The 15,122-nt window shown below is 35.4% G+C and overlaps 1 protein-coding gene across 1 annotated transcript in view; it reads right to left on the bottom strand.

The window, feature by feature from the left end:
* Positions 1-206: 206 nt before the first annotated feature.
* The window catches only part of LOC307137170 (dual specificity testis-specific protein kinase 2), a 29,441-nt gene continuing 14,525 nt past the window's right edge, over positions 207-15,122 (bottom strand). Inside the window, exons 4-10 of the mRNA XM_079834670.1 lie at positions 14,361-14,482; positions 12,958-13,006; positions 12,575-12,724; positions 6,251-6,424; positions 5,822-5,905; positions 1,626-1,712; positions 207-1,442 (exon numbers count right to left, since the gene is read on the bottom strand). Coding sequence (XP_079690796.1) covers positions 1,341-1,442; positions 1,626-1,712; positions 5,822-5,905; positions 6,251-6,424; positions 12,575-12,724; positions 12,958-13,006; positions 14,361-14,482 — 768 coding nt within the window. The 3' untranslated portion in view covers positions 207-1,340. The remainder of the gene's footprint in view (positions 1,443-1,625; positions 1,713-5,821; positions 5,906-6,250; positions 6,425-12,574; positions 12,725-12,957; positions 13,007-14,360; positions 14,483-15,122) is intronic.

Genomic DNA, 15,122 nt, shown 5'->3' on the forward strand with positions numbered 1-15,122 from the left:
GACCCCTGAACTGTACCTGAATACTAATGACACAAATAAGCAATGCTCCACTCACAGCACCACACAAATCAGACCAGTTTTTAACATGTTCAAGTACGTACTTGTCATTTGATTTAAGTAGACCGGCTTTTTATGTGGTCTAAAGGAGTTTAATAAGGACATATTGATTTTTGATGGATGTTGTTTTCATAAACGTCAAAAGATTTAAAAACGAATCAATATGCTTTTATTGGTATAGCTAATAAACAAGAAATATAACAACCCATATTTGAATGTTACCAAACACCATGTACACAAATAGTCGGGAATAATACAAACTGCTCCATTAGATTCAGTAAACAAAATAGATTCAGTTTTAGAAACACTAGTTAAAGGGATATACAAACATATCTATCAAGGACAAAGTAAAAGACGCCACTAATATGAGAATATTCACATATTTAAAGCCCCTGTGTGACCTGAGAAAATAATGATCCACAGCCCTTTCTAAAGTACATTAACAAACAGCTCTGCACTGTTATTTTTAGTATGATTGTTCAGCTCTTACACCTAAATGAACAGAATTTTTATTCAGAAATACACTTTGCATTTATGTGTAAACAATGGGTATTTGTGCATGTTCTACAAGCACATTTGGAGAGATTTAATTGGACATTTTAGAGCTCCATCAATCCTACAGATGTTAACACTGGGGAAATGAGTGACATGGAAAGTACAACAAGGCAAAAACGGGTGACCTCAACAGTGCATGTCAAATGAGCAACTGTGCAATTACTTGGTAGTGCGAATGTAATGATGGGATATGCTCTTTTTTTAAACAATAAAGGCAAGAGGTGAAATTAAATCTACAGTAGCACACCTTAATTTCTCTAGTTTGGTTTGTTCCAGGTTTGTGCAACCTTTGCTAAATACTTAATTTAAACTCATTTCCTGCTTTTGCAGCTATAAAAAAAAGTAAGCTTATATTGTATTTTCCTGAAACCTCCAATAAAGGAATCAACGGATTGGTCAATTGTGAATTTGGTCTTTTCAAAAAAAAGTTGGTCCTTAATGAATCATATTACTTTCTGAAATAAAAACAGAAAAGGTCAAATTCAGCCTCTCAAATGGACTCTCGCAGTCGTTCTGTGTCACGTTGCAGGCCGGGCGTCCAGAACTGGTTATTGAGTGAACATTCAGTTGAGTGGTTTTGTCCTCAATTACCAGACATTCCCCTGTATGTTCTACTCTTGGGAGAACAGAGTGCCAGTCACGGTCCACTGCTGCAGGCTCTTTTGCATTACAGCTACAGTCCCTTAAATCCTTCAGTCCAGGGGTTTGTTAGGAGGGATTTGTGAAGATCACCCTGTGGTTAGGTTGTTGTCTGGTGGCTCTAGGGTCTCGACGATGTCCTCCAGCTCATCCAGCAGTTCAGAGAAGGAAGGTCTTCGGAAAGCATCCATCTGAGAGAAAGAAAGAAACAGGATAGGCTTTGGTGTTTCATTGAATCTGTTAAATATATACATCTTCAAAATAGTTAACCAGCTGATTTGGGCTGCCACATTGTGAATGCTGAAGGTGAAATCTCTCACGTGGCAGGTTATTGCTATTCACAGTCACGCCATATTAAACACATCACTTCATACCTGGCAACAGCTGGCCGACAGCTCCAGAACCCGCTCTGGGCAGCCATGCACCAGCTCTCTGAACGATTCCACATCTAGCCCATAGTCCTGTGAACAGATCACATAATGATGTCAAATTTCTTTTCACTCTTTCCTTTGAAAGAACATGGACATGTTCCTTACTAAAATATGTGGTGTTGTCAGAGGAGTCTAAGTCTATCTTACCAGAAAATTGTAGGGCAAACTTTTACAACAAACTAGATTTCAACTGAAGATTGCAAGACAAACTGTACAAACTATATTTTACCAGAGGATTGCAAGACAAACTTTACAAACAAACTATATTTCACCAGAAGATTGCAAGACAAACTTTACAAACAAACTATATTTTACCAGAAGATTGCAAGACAAACTTTACAAACTATATTTTACCAGAGGATTGCAAGACAAACTTTACAAACTATATTTTACCAGAAGATTGCAATACAAACTTTACAAACTATATTTTACCATAGGATTGCAAGACAAACTTTACAAACTATATTTTTCCAGAGGATTGCAAGACAAACTTTACAAACTATATTTTACCAGAGGATTGCAAGACAAACTTTACAAACTATATTTTACCAGAAGATTGCAATACAAACTTTACAAACTATATTTTACCATAGGATTGCAAGACAAACTTTACAAACTATATTTTTCCAGAGGATTGCAAGACAAACTTTACAAACTATATTTCACCAGAAGATTGCAAGACAAACTTTACAAACAATATTTTACCAGAGGATTGCAATACAAACTTTACAAACTATATTTTACCATAGGATTGCAAGACAAACTTTACAAACTATATTTTTCCAGAGGATTGCAAGACAAACTTTACAAACAAACTATATTTCACCAGAAGATTGCAAGACAAACTTTACAAACAAACTATATTTTACCAGAGGATTGCAAGACAAACTTTACAAACTATATTTTACCAGAAGATTGCAATACAAACTTTACAAACTATATTTTACCATAGGATTGCAAGACAAACTTTACAAACTATATTTCACCAGAAGATTGCAAGACAAACTTTACAAACAATATTTTACCAGAAGATTGCAAGACAAACTTTACAAACTATATTTTACCAGAGGATTGCAATACAAACTTTACAAACTATATTTTACCATAGGATTGCAAGACAAACTTTACAAACTATATTTTTTCCAGAGGATTGCAAGACAAACTTTACAAACTATATTTTACCAGAGGATTGCAAGACAAACTTTACAAACTATTTTTTACCAGAATATGGCAATACAAACTTTACAAACTATATTTTACCATAGGATTGCAAGACAAACTTTACAAACTATATTTTTCCAGAGGATTGCAAGACAAACTTTACAAACTATATTTCACCAGAAGATTGCAAGACAAACTTTACAAACAATATTTTACCAGAGGATTGCAAGACAAACTTTACAAACAAATTATATTTCACCAGAAGATTGCAAGACAAACTTTACAAACAAATTATATTTTACCAGAGGATTGCAAGACAAACTTTACAAACAAACTATATTTCACCAGAGGATTGCAAGACAAACTTTACAAACAAACTATATTTTACCAGAGGATTGCAAGACAAACTTTACAAACAAACTATATTTCACCAGAGGATTGCAAGACAAACTTTACAAACAAACTATATTTTACCAGAGGATTGCAAGACAAACTTTACAAACTATATTTTACCAGAAGATTGCAATACAAACTTTACAAACTATATTTTACCATAGGATTGCAAGACAAACTTTACAAACTCTATTTTACCAGAGGATTGCAAGACAAACTTTACAAACAATATTTTACCAGAGGATTGCAAGACAAACTTTACAAACAAACTATATTTTCAACAGAGGATTGCAAGACAAACTTTACAAACAAATTATATTTTACCAGAAGATTGCAAGACAAACTTTACAAACTATATTTTACCAGAGGATTGCAAGACAAACTTTACAAACTATATTTTACCAGAGGATTGCAAGACAAACTTTACAAACTATATTTTACCAGAGGATTGCAAGACAAACTTTACAAACAAACTATATTTCACCAGAATATGGCAAGAAAAACTTTACAAACAAACTATATTTTACCAGAAGATTGCAAGACAAACTTTACAAACTATATTTTACCAGAGGATTGCAAGACAAACTTTACAAACTATATTTTACCAGAGGATTGCAAGACAAACTTTACAAACTATATTTCACCAGAAGATTGCAAGACAAACTTTACAAACAAACTATATTTCACCAGAAGATTGCAAGACAAACTTTACAAACAAACTATATTTCACCAGAAGATTGCAAGACAAACTTTACAAACTATATTTTACCAGAGGATTGCAATACAAACTTTACAAACTATATTTTACCATAGGATTGCAAGACAAACTTTACAAACTATATTTTTTCCAGAGGATTGCAATACAAACTTTACAAACTATATTTTACCAGAGGATTGCAAGACAAACTTTACAAACAAACTATATTTCACCAGAATATGGCAAGACAAACTTAACAAACTATATTTTACCAGAGGATTGCAAGACAAACTTTACAAACTATATTTTACCAGAGGATTGCAATACAAACTTTACAAACTATATTTTACCAGAGGATTGCAAGACAAACTTTACAATCAAACTATATTTCACCAGAATATGGCAAGACAAACTTTACAAACAAACTATATTTCACCAGAGGATTGCAAGACAAACTTTACAAACTATATTTCACCAGAAGATTGCAAGACAAACTTTACAAACAAACTATATTTCACCAGAAGATTGCAAGACAAACTTTACAAACAAACTATATTTCACCAGAAGATTGCAAGACAAACTTTACAAACAAACTATATTTCACCAGAAGATTGCAAGACAAACTTTACAAACAAACTATATTTTACCAGAAGATTGCAAGACATCATTATCCTTGATCTGATAGAAGAATGCAATGAATAAATCCATACTAAAGAATCTAAATGTCCATGCGATGGTTCCCTTGACCAAGATCAGATCTATCTGTTCTCTCCCCTCCAGACATCATCGGTTGTCCATCAGCATTAATGAAGCGTAAATGACCACTGCTGTACACCAGAGGGCAAATACTGTGTCTGACCTTCCTTTCATCCCCAGTACAGAGAAGAGAACCATATTCATTCATACGACATAACAAGCCTCTCTTAAGGGTTGTGTGTAAATGAACAAATACATTTATGGTCAACTCCTTAGAAAAAAAATATATTTAAATGACGTATGTTTGTGATCTGGAGAACGACCTTACAAAAGCATTTTCTATAGATTTTGCATGCATCAAAAATATAATCCATGTCTTAGTGAATAAACTTAATTTTAAAATATTTATAGTCATAAATGATTTATATGTTATGAGGAATTGGGGGTGGGGGGGATGGGGGGGTTTGCCCAGAAGCAACACTGTATGACAGTTGGATGGATATGAATGCAGTGGATATGGATGAAACATATCTTCTAAACATATTTGTTTAAATTATCAATAATGTTTGCATTATCCATTATTAAAGTACTTAACATTTAATACAATTGAAATCAAACATTAAGCTAGGAGCAGTGAACGTTTGTTCCACTAATGTTTCATTTATTAAAATGGTTTAATAGTATTGTTTTTTGCTGTTTTTTAGTATTCTGACATCAATAAAAACACTACAAACATTTATATATACAATATATATATATATATATATATATATATATATATATATATATATATAATAACTGATCGATCAGGCAAAACATTATGTCCACACGTTTTGGAGATGCTCTGACATGCCCTGTCTAGCCATCACAATTTGGCCCTTGTCAAACTCGCTCAAACTCTCTTGCCCATTTTTCCTGCTTCTCACACATCAACTTTGAGGACAAAATATTCACTTGCTGTCTAATATATCCCACACACTAACAGGTGCCGTGATGAGATTATCAGTGTTATTCACTTCACCTGTAAACATTTATTTCTTTATTTCTTTTTTAATTGTATTACAATGTTGCCACCAAAACTAAAAAAAAAAAAAAAAAAAAATCATTTTAAACAAGAAAAGTGAACACATTTTTTTTTGTGCATTGCTTTCATAATGTATGCGATAGAAGGTTGGTGGCTTTGAGTATTTACCTTCGTCCTGGGAAGCACCTCTGGGTCGGCAGGGATTCTTGCTAAGATCTCACACAACATGATCCCGAAAGAAAAGACATCTACCTATGATTGAACAGGGAAAAACGGCCAGTCAGCAGAGGCTGAGTTCAGTTTCTAATCACATCAGCACCAGCACTGGCTCTCTCTTTATCCCTGACACTGAGGAAGAAACAGCTTACAGTTTACTGCATTATAAATGACTTTCCAAATCTGTTCCTCAGCCCTGACCTGATTAAGTTTGGCATAAAATCAGAAGGTACATTTTTAATTAAGATGCCACTGCAAAAGGTTATGTGGATTAATGTGAAATCTGTTAGTAAATCAATGCTATTTTAATTTTCATGAAAAAGACTATTCAACCATAAATGTTCATAAAAGTTGTTATTTCTATTTGGTTCTATTTAGTACCTTGCGATCGTACGGCTCTCCTCTAAGCATTTCAGGGGCCATCCAGAAGGCCGACCCCACCAGAGACAGCTTCCTGTCTGGGTCATTTGCGGGCAGCTCCCCCACCTCTCTGGCCAGCCCGAAGTCAGTGACCACGGCCTCCCTGCCACGCGAGGTCACGCGGATTAGACAGTTCTGCGTCAACAAAAACAACAGATTCCACATGTAGTTATGTTGCATGAGTCACAGTTTGAGATCTTTATCTCACGTCTTTCACTGTGGTATGAGGAAAGAACGCAGAAGGAAATTCGTAAAGCACAAAACAATAAGGAAGATTTCTTTCCATCTCAGATTACACAAAACGATATGCAGAACAGAGTTGGCTAATGAGGGAGACCTGTTATTTTTCAAAACAGAAGCACAAAGCACAATTACAGAATTATACCACAAGATGGCAGTATTGCTCTATAGGAAGATGGACAGTGTGTCACCACCAGCACATGACTTCAAAGCTGTGGAACTTTATGGTTCCTGTTTTCCTCTATCTTAAAACAAAGTCATGGCTGTAACATTTGATTGGACTAATAATATGTATTATTATGCAATAATTAGTATGATTAACAATATTCCATAAATAATTATAATAAATATCTAAATGCAATAAATCTTATCTCATTTAAATATGACTATAAACAACACTTAATAAATAATAATTATTCTTATTTTAATTTGTGTTACATTCAATAATATAATATCTAATATAATAATAATAATAGATAAGATCAAATATAATAATTGAATAATAATTAAATATATCATTATTATATTAATAATACTAAAGGTAGGGTGGGCAATTTGTTTTATAAACACTTTTTTGTTATACTGGTTGAAACTCTATTCACATTCTGATAGCAATCAATAATAGAAGTGGTCTAAATAGTAAAACATGTACATAGCCTATATCTTCTGTGGAAGTCTCAGGACCAAAAAAGGTTCGTACAATTATTGCATTCGGTCCGATACTATACAATGTCCTTCGCACACCCTGCTTGCGCAGACATCACACGTCATCAGCGCGTTGTAGACAAAAGTTGCGTCTCAATCAGCTCCCTAGTTCAGTAGTCAGGGCACTGATCAGGGAGTCAGCCCATTGACTTGTGTCCTGATCAGTGCCCTGACTACTGAACTAATTGAGACGCAACCACAGTCACTGGGCGCTGTAAACAAACAGCAGTCATCTGCTGCGTTCCAGTTCGTTTTTATAATGCCCTTCACTTGCTAACTTCCCTCCGTCTCGTTCACTCGGATGTGCGTCATTGCTTACATTGCATGAATGCCCACTACTTGCGGAACCTTTTTCAATGGGCTGAACTGGAACGTCCTAAGCCCTTGATCACTTGGAATCCACTATGGAGTTGATTTTTTTTTTTTTTTCTTTAACAAAATTGTTTAATGCAGGATTCTATATGTATATAGGTGTGTTTGGGTTGTTTTAAATGTTTAAAAAAAACTAAACAAATAGAGTTGTTTGTGGTCGGGTAAATTAAACGCGATGTGCGGTGATGTCACATTCGTGTTGCATATGAAGCATAATATCGTGAAGCATAATATCGTGTTGGTATATGAAGCTGCCTGAAGTGTACACATGAAGTAGACTCGCTCCCTCGGTCAAAATCAAGGGAGCGAGGGTCTGTCCATATAAACTTCCCTCGTCCACTTCACGACGCACTTGGAACGCACTTCGAAATGGCGGCAGGGATTCCCACAAGGGGAAAGTTTGCAAGTGCGTGTCTAAAACTGGAGTGGAACCAGCAATCTTTTACAGTTCCTCCTGAACCAAAACAACAAGCTTATGCTGCGTTCACGTCATGTCATAACCGTCATTAGGAGATGGCAACCTGTAATGTTCTACCTGGAGCTGTTCATGTCGGGATTGATGCGTTTCTATGTCAACAGTATCAACGCCGAAATCAATCTGCAGAAGTCAGGTGGTACAACTAGAGCTCTGTAAGTTGTTTACGTTCCTTAGTATTGTAATGTGCTTTGAGACATGAGGTAATTTAAAGCTGTCTCTCAAACTTTCAAACAAACTTTGTGTGCGTTCATGTGTTTTGAAGGCGTGGCTTTAGAGACCCTCCGAAGGGATGGTGGGAGCTTTCAAAGCTAGCTTGCTATTGCTAGCCGCTTCGGAAATGCCTACCCTACCTTTAATTATACATTATATTAATAATAGTTTTAGGTCACTAAAATTTCAGTTTTAATGAATCTTCTCTTGTCCATGTTATTCAGTGAATGTGTGTAATCCAGCAAATTGTATTAATTTAATTGAGTTATTTCAATGAAACAAAGTGTCAAGTCAGCATTCTTTGACAAGTGTATTTTTTTCCAGTCAATGAGCCAGTAACATTAGTAAGTGAGATGCACAAATTGATAAATAATATAATGCTGTATGGTGATATTAAACACATGAGAGAGGCACCCAGCTAGGCTTTCATTAGACAAGCATCATCATCTCCACACACAAGAGACCAACCTCTTCTCTCTGACTTCACACATTACAGCATCAGTTAGAGCTATACATCAATAAGACATCAATGAGAATGTGCAATGTAGCTGTGAGTGTGGTATCATGCTCTGAGGTTTCATGTGTGGCTGTAACAGTACCCCTGTATTTTAAATACACCCACATACAAAAGGCTGATATACAACCACACTTCACCTCCAGGAAGAAACTTGAACTTGTCGAGTTATGTAAGCAAGCCAGTAATGCTTCAACCCCACACTGATAATGGCATTTTTGCTTCAATTAATGCACTTAGATAACAGAAAAGTGGAAGAAAACAACACTGTAGTGGGTGATTGCAGGCTGTGGAGAGGTTGTGTGTGTGTCTGAGTGTGTTCATGATTAGGAATAGGTTTAGGCATAGGGTTAAGGGGATAAAAAATATAAATATAATTAGTAATAATAATAATAATAAATGTATAATAATATAATAAAATCAATGGAATGCACCCATCATGACAAAAGCAACCCGTTGTGTTTTGATCAAAAAAACAACAACAAAAAAGATATGGTTAGACTCTGAATCTGTAGTAAACTATAGTAGTAATCTTTGGTCTATGGATTTAAATAGAACAAATCACGTGGCTTGTTTGGTGTGCTATTACTTCTCTAACTAATCAGATGTATGTTTTTTTGCTTGGTAGATGATAAAAAAGCCAAAAAAACAACAACAAAAAACCCTTACATCGGGCTAGTAAACAACCCCCTAGCTATCCCCCATATAACAGGGAACATTCTCAGAACCTTGGCTAATATTCTGTCAAAGTTCTGTCAAAATTATGAACAAACATTCCTTTAGTAACATTAATAAACCTTTGTTCAAAATTACGTGGTCTTTAATAATGTTATCAAAAGAGTTAGCACAAAAACTATTTTTTCTGAAACATTTTATTTGGATGTTAGTCTAATGTTTTTGTCTCAAATAATATAATGTTCCTAAACTGTTAACAAAATGATCAAATTTAAAGGTGCACTGTGTACATTTTAATGGCATCTAGTGATGATGTTGCGAATTGCAACTGCCCACTGCTCACCCCTTCCTTTTGAAGCACATAGAGAAGCTACGGTGGCTGACACAGGACAAAGATGTCGTCGTCTGAGACAGCAGGGAGTAGCTAGCGCTCTGTAGAGCAGTTTGTCTGTTTAGGGCTACTGTAGAAACATGGCGGCGCAAAATGGTGACTTCACTGTAAGAGGACCCGCGGTGTATGGAGATAGAAATGGCTCATTCTAAGGTAATGAAAACATTTAAGGTCTTTATACACCACTGATTAAAGGACACAAAGTTATGTATATAATATTGCATTTCTGTCAATAGATCCTCATAAATATTACACACTGCACCTTTAACATTCACTTAATGTTTTCTCTAACGTTCAAATAAACAGCATTTAAAAAATGGACGTTTTGAACATTCAGAAATAATGTTTTAATTACTTAAAGGTAACATTGGCAAAAAGTTCTTAGAACATTTTTGTTAGGTAGGACCCTAGCAAGTAGCAACCATACCGAACACCTTAGCAACTGCATAGCTATGTGATAAAACCATTCAGAACCCTTTTGTAAGCATATACTGTAGCAACACCCTAGCAACCCCAAGCATTGTGTCAGTAAGTTACTGTAACATGGACATGCACCACTCACATTCTAGTATGTGAAATCAATGATATTTCAAATGTAATATCAAACAGTTTAAAACAACAAGGCTATGGCAATTTTTTGTAAAATTGTGTGCGTGTGAGCCGGGTGAGAGGATAAAAGCTTGAAAGCTGACAGGAGTCAGCAGGTCATTTTATATAGAGAGAGTGAGAAGAAAGGAAGCCGCAGGTCTGGTGTTTATGGAATGGTGAATGTTGGGTACAGCATTAGCATAATAAAGGTCTGACCTCCTCATCTCTGTTCAAACACAGAGTCCTGTGCTCACTGCTCATTGCAGCCTGGCAACTGCCACAGTTAAATCTGTCAAGACCATGACTGCTTTTCACTGCTCACAACTTTATAGAGGTGCAGGATCCCTAACCAAAAAGCCACATTTTTGTTTCTTTGTCTTATTCACAAACAATATTAGTGACACCGTCATTTACACAACCATTCAAATGTATGGGGTCGATAAGGTTTAAAAATAATAATAATACTTTTATTCAGCAAGAATGCGTTAAATTTATCAAAAGTGACAATAAAGGTACAGCATATTAGAATGAGTTCTGACGGAAAATTCAACTGTCATCACAGGAATAAATTACTTTTTAAAATATATTAAAAAAGAAAACTTATAATAATATTTCACAATGTTTGTTACTGTTTTTAATATTTTAATCAAATAAATGCATCTTTGGTGACTTATTTAAAAAAAACTTTTAAACCCCTCAAACTTTTGAACGGCAGTGTATTTACAGTAGGAGTTTCAGCATAAAGGGTTTCCTGATGTGTTTTTCCTTCACTGCACCTGTATATAGTATTCTGTAAACACATTCAGAAAGAAGCATCACTCTTATTTTCCCCCTGGGCTGATCCTGTTCCTTTACAGCACACGTCTCCTTTAGGACACAATGTTCTTTACAGAAAAATGTTGAAATACCTTGGCCCATGGTGTGAGAATGGTCACATGTGTTTTGGTATCTACGTTCCGTCACTCTGCTATTGTGTTCATAATGGACGAATGGAAACCATAACCGTAGTCAATCTCAGATATGACTTTACACCTAACCAAAGCCTTTCACTCAAGATATAATCAATCTCACAGAGTTTCACACATTGAAAAACTATTTGTTTCAAAAATGCCATTCAATTTTTTATAGTAACTGTGAATTGAAAGAATACAAAATTGAATAGGAGCCAAATAGATATTTTTGCAAATATACCACACTTAAGGTGCATTAAATTAATTGAAAAATTTTGATAACATTAGATCAAACCAAGAGGCATCTGCAAGCAAATTATGCTAGAGTTGGTTAAAAGGTCATTGTAAAAATGGCTAAAAAGAGCGAGTTCTAAGAAAATGCCTAGGAATAGTTTGCAGATGTCACTTTGATATATTGTTTATTGCAATGCAATTATTTTTTATTTCAAAAACAAAAGAAAGTCCCGCACACAATCAGTACTTGCAAAAAGATCAAAATTGCTTTATTTGATGCAACATTTCGGTCCCATGACCTTGATCAGGTATATACCAAAGTCATGGGACCGAAACGTTTTGGCAAAGTACTTTAGCAAGTACTGATAGTGTGTGGGACTTTCTTTTGTTTTTCTTAATGTTTATTTAAAATAATTGTATTTTAATAGGTTTAAGTGTGACTTATGATTTAAGTGTGACTTAAGCATCCAGATGTTGGGGTCACTGTGTAATTATGCCAATCTTTACTTTGACTTTGAGTAAGATTATGTGATATAATATTATGTTGGTTATCTTATAACTAATATCAGAAACTAAAAGCAATAAAAAGTATCAAAAGTACCAAAGCAATAAAAAAGTGAGCCTAAGCCAGCTATACTATATGGGAAAGGAAGAAATGGATACAAGTAAAGTGTACTAACTATCTGTTAAACACTGGAATACGTGGTCTCACTGAATAATTTTGTCCAAAACATAACTACGGTCAGGTCAAGCAAGTTAATAGAACATTAAAGCTAAAAAAACATTAGTTTCATTGGAGTGACATTAGAAATGTCTGTCATTATCTATAATTGCAAGGCGTGTTCACACGCCTTCAAATCAAGGTTGAACGCTGCAAGGTGATATTTCATAATATGTCAACTTTGATCCCTAAAGGCTGCCAACACACCTTAGAGTTGAGGTCTCTGTGGTAGATGTTCTTGTAGTGGAGATAGGTCATTCCTCGGCTGATATCACAGCCCAGTTCAATCTTCTCCCTCCAGCAGAGGCTGACATCATCCCTGGCCAGCAGCTCCTCCAGACAGCCTCCGCTAACATACTAGGAGGAGGAGGAGGAGGGAAGCACAAGAGATTATAAAACGCTCCCAACCCTGACCTGATTTATACAGTGAAAACGCAACTTTACAGCATGTTAAATCAGGAAAACTTTTGTTTTGTAGAAAATGATATGAGTCACTGGTTGTGTCATGAGATTTGCCAGGCAGCCCGTTGAGAAAGCTTGTACTGGATACACTGAATTGTGAATACTAAATCCTGAAAGTTTCCACCCACCTCGAGAATTGGGTACAGCTTGTTCTCCTTGACACAGATCCCCAGGTACCTAACAACAAGAAAATCAGAGTAATTTACTTTATCCATCTGAGAAATGAGGAATTATGCAACGTTTAGAACATTTATTAGCAATTACAAGACTGACAAATCATCCGATCAGCACCTGCAACCTTTAGACATCTGTGTAAACCCTTTTAAATTAAATTGAGATCAATTTGAAATTTGTAAGTGAAAAAAAAAGAAGTGCAAATTAGATTTTTAAATTTTCAACCCAATGTGAGTGCCTATCCAAAGCTCGCTGTGCTAGGGTGTTACAGGTGTTTACCAGGGCATTGCTTCACAGATACTAGGTACTAGTAGTTTTTAATTGCTATTGGGTTGCTAGGTTGTTGCTAGGGTTTTCTGGGTAGTCAAAAATGAGGCCACCTCAAGCCTCTATGATACTGTGGCCTGAATACAAAGGGTTAAATGTTTACTCTTACCCTAAGTATGAACAAATATAGACATTAAAAGTCAGGCGTTATTTTCATGTTACGGATGATAGCTAATAAATGTCCGATAATACTATTTTGCCTAAATAAATAATAAGTATATTGTTTCACATTATACAAAAGAATGTATGCATCGGAAATTTACAAAAGATTATATTTAACAGTAATTAAGATTTGCAGATTAACTAAGATTTGAAGATCTAACTATGATCTTCAAAACTGAAGATCTATTAAAATATTAGAATGTAAGAGGCACAATTAAATGGATAGTTCACCCAAAAATGTCATAATTTACTCACCCTCAAGTTGTTCCAAACCTGTATACATTTCTTTAAATTATGGGTAATCAAACTGTTGATGGACCCCATTGACTTCAGATAGCATGATAGTATGGAGAAGAAAATACTATGGAAGTCAATGGGGTCCATCAACTGTTTGGTTACTCATACTCTTCAAAATATCTTCTTTTAAGGTTTGGAACAACTTGAGGGTGAGTAAATGATGACAGAATTTTCATTTTTTTGGGTGAACTGAACCTTTAAATATCCAACAACGAATACCAATGAATTAAAAATCTCTAATAAAATTTGGTGTAGATATATCATGTATCCTTACAAGCAGTACTAATAATGATAAACATTACTAAAGCTCAGTAACTAAAACAAGGGCTGTGTACAAAAGGGATTACAATCTCCCAGGCTGATGCTTTTAATATCAGAATATCATCTTATTTGTTACCAGTCACTGGTTACTTTTGCTCAAGGTCAGGAAATTTTAACCCAGTCAGGTTTTATTAGCCAACAGTGTCTGACAGAGTTGTTTTCTTCCCATGTTCTGAGTGGGCTCTATATGAGCATCAGGCCGGCGTGGGGTTGATGGAAGTGATTAATCGCGTGCGCAGAGGCGGCTCACCTCACTATGTTCGGGTGGGAGAGTTTCTGAAGTAGACTGATCTCCCTCACGATGCTGTTCTGATCCACATCATTCTTATAGATCTTCACCACCATCACCTTTTTTGTAGTGCTGTGCGTCACCTGAGCGGTAGAGAACAACATCATACTGAATAAAGGGATTTCCTTCACTGAGATTCCGTAAACACATTCACAGCAAAAAAGACCATCCCTCTTATTTTCCCCTGAGAGGTAATCCTATTCCTTTACAGCACACTTTAGTCACCTTTAGTACACAATGTCCCTTACATAGAATGTAAATTCGTCATTTCTTGGCCCGTGGTGTGAGAATGGTCACAGTGGAGGCATGTGGCATAGTTTTTAATGTTCTTTGCGCACTGATATTAAACACGTTATAAGGTCCATCACTCTGCTATTGTAAAGCTCTGATGTGAGCTTAGTCCTCATCAAAGTCTTTCTTTCACTCAAGATAATATCAAGCAAGAGTTTCACACATTGGAAATCCCCTTTTGGCAGTTCTGTGAGGTCTACTTGTAACAAAATGCCCTTAAGCTTCTTTCAATTTGAATTATGAGGCTAAAGTAACACTGTTTTGTTACCCATATTCTTCAAAATATGTTATTTTGTGTTCAACAAGTTTGGAACAGCTTGAGGCTGAGTAGGAGTGGATATTTTGCAAAACAAAAAACCAAAAGTTAAATGTGGTTAACAAAATGTGGTTCCTCAGTTATTTTTTTTAATCACCTAGTTATTTTCTTGTTTG

Source organism: Gobio gobio (assembly GCF_949357685.1).
Source record: "Gobio gobio genome assembly, chromosome: 14".
NCBI classification, from domain to species: domain Eukaryota; kingdom Metazoa; phylum Chordata; class Actinopteri; order Cypriniformes; family Gobionidae; genus Gobio; species Gobio gobio.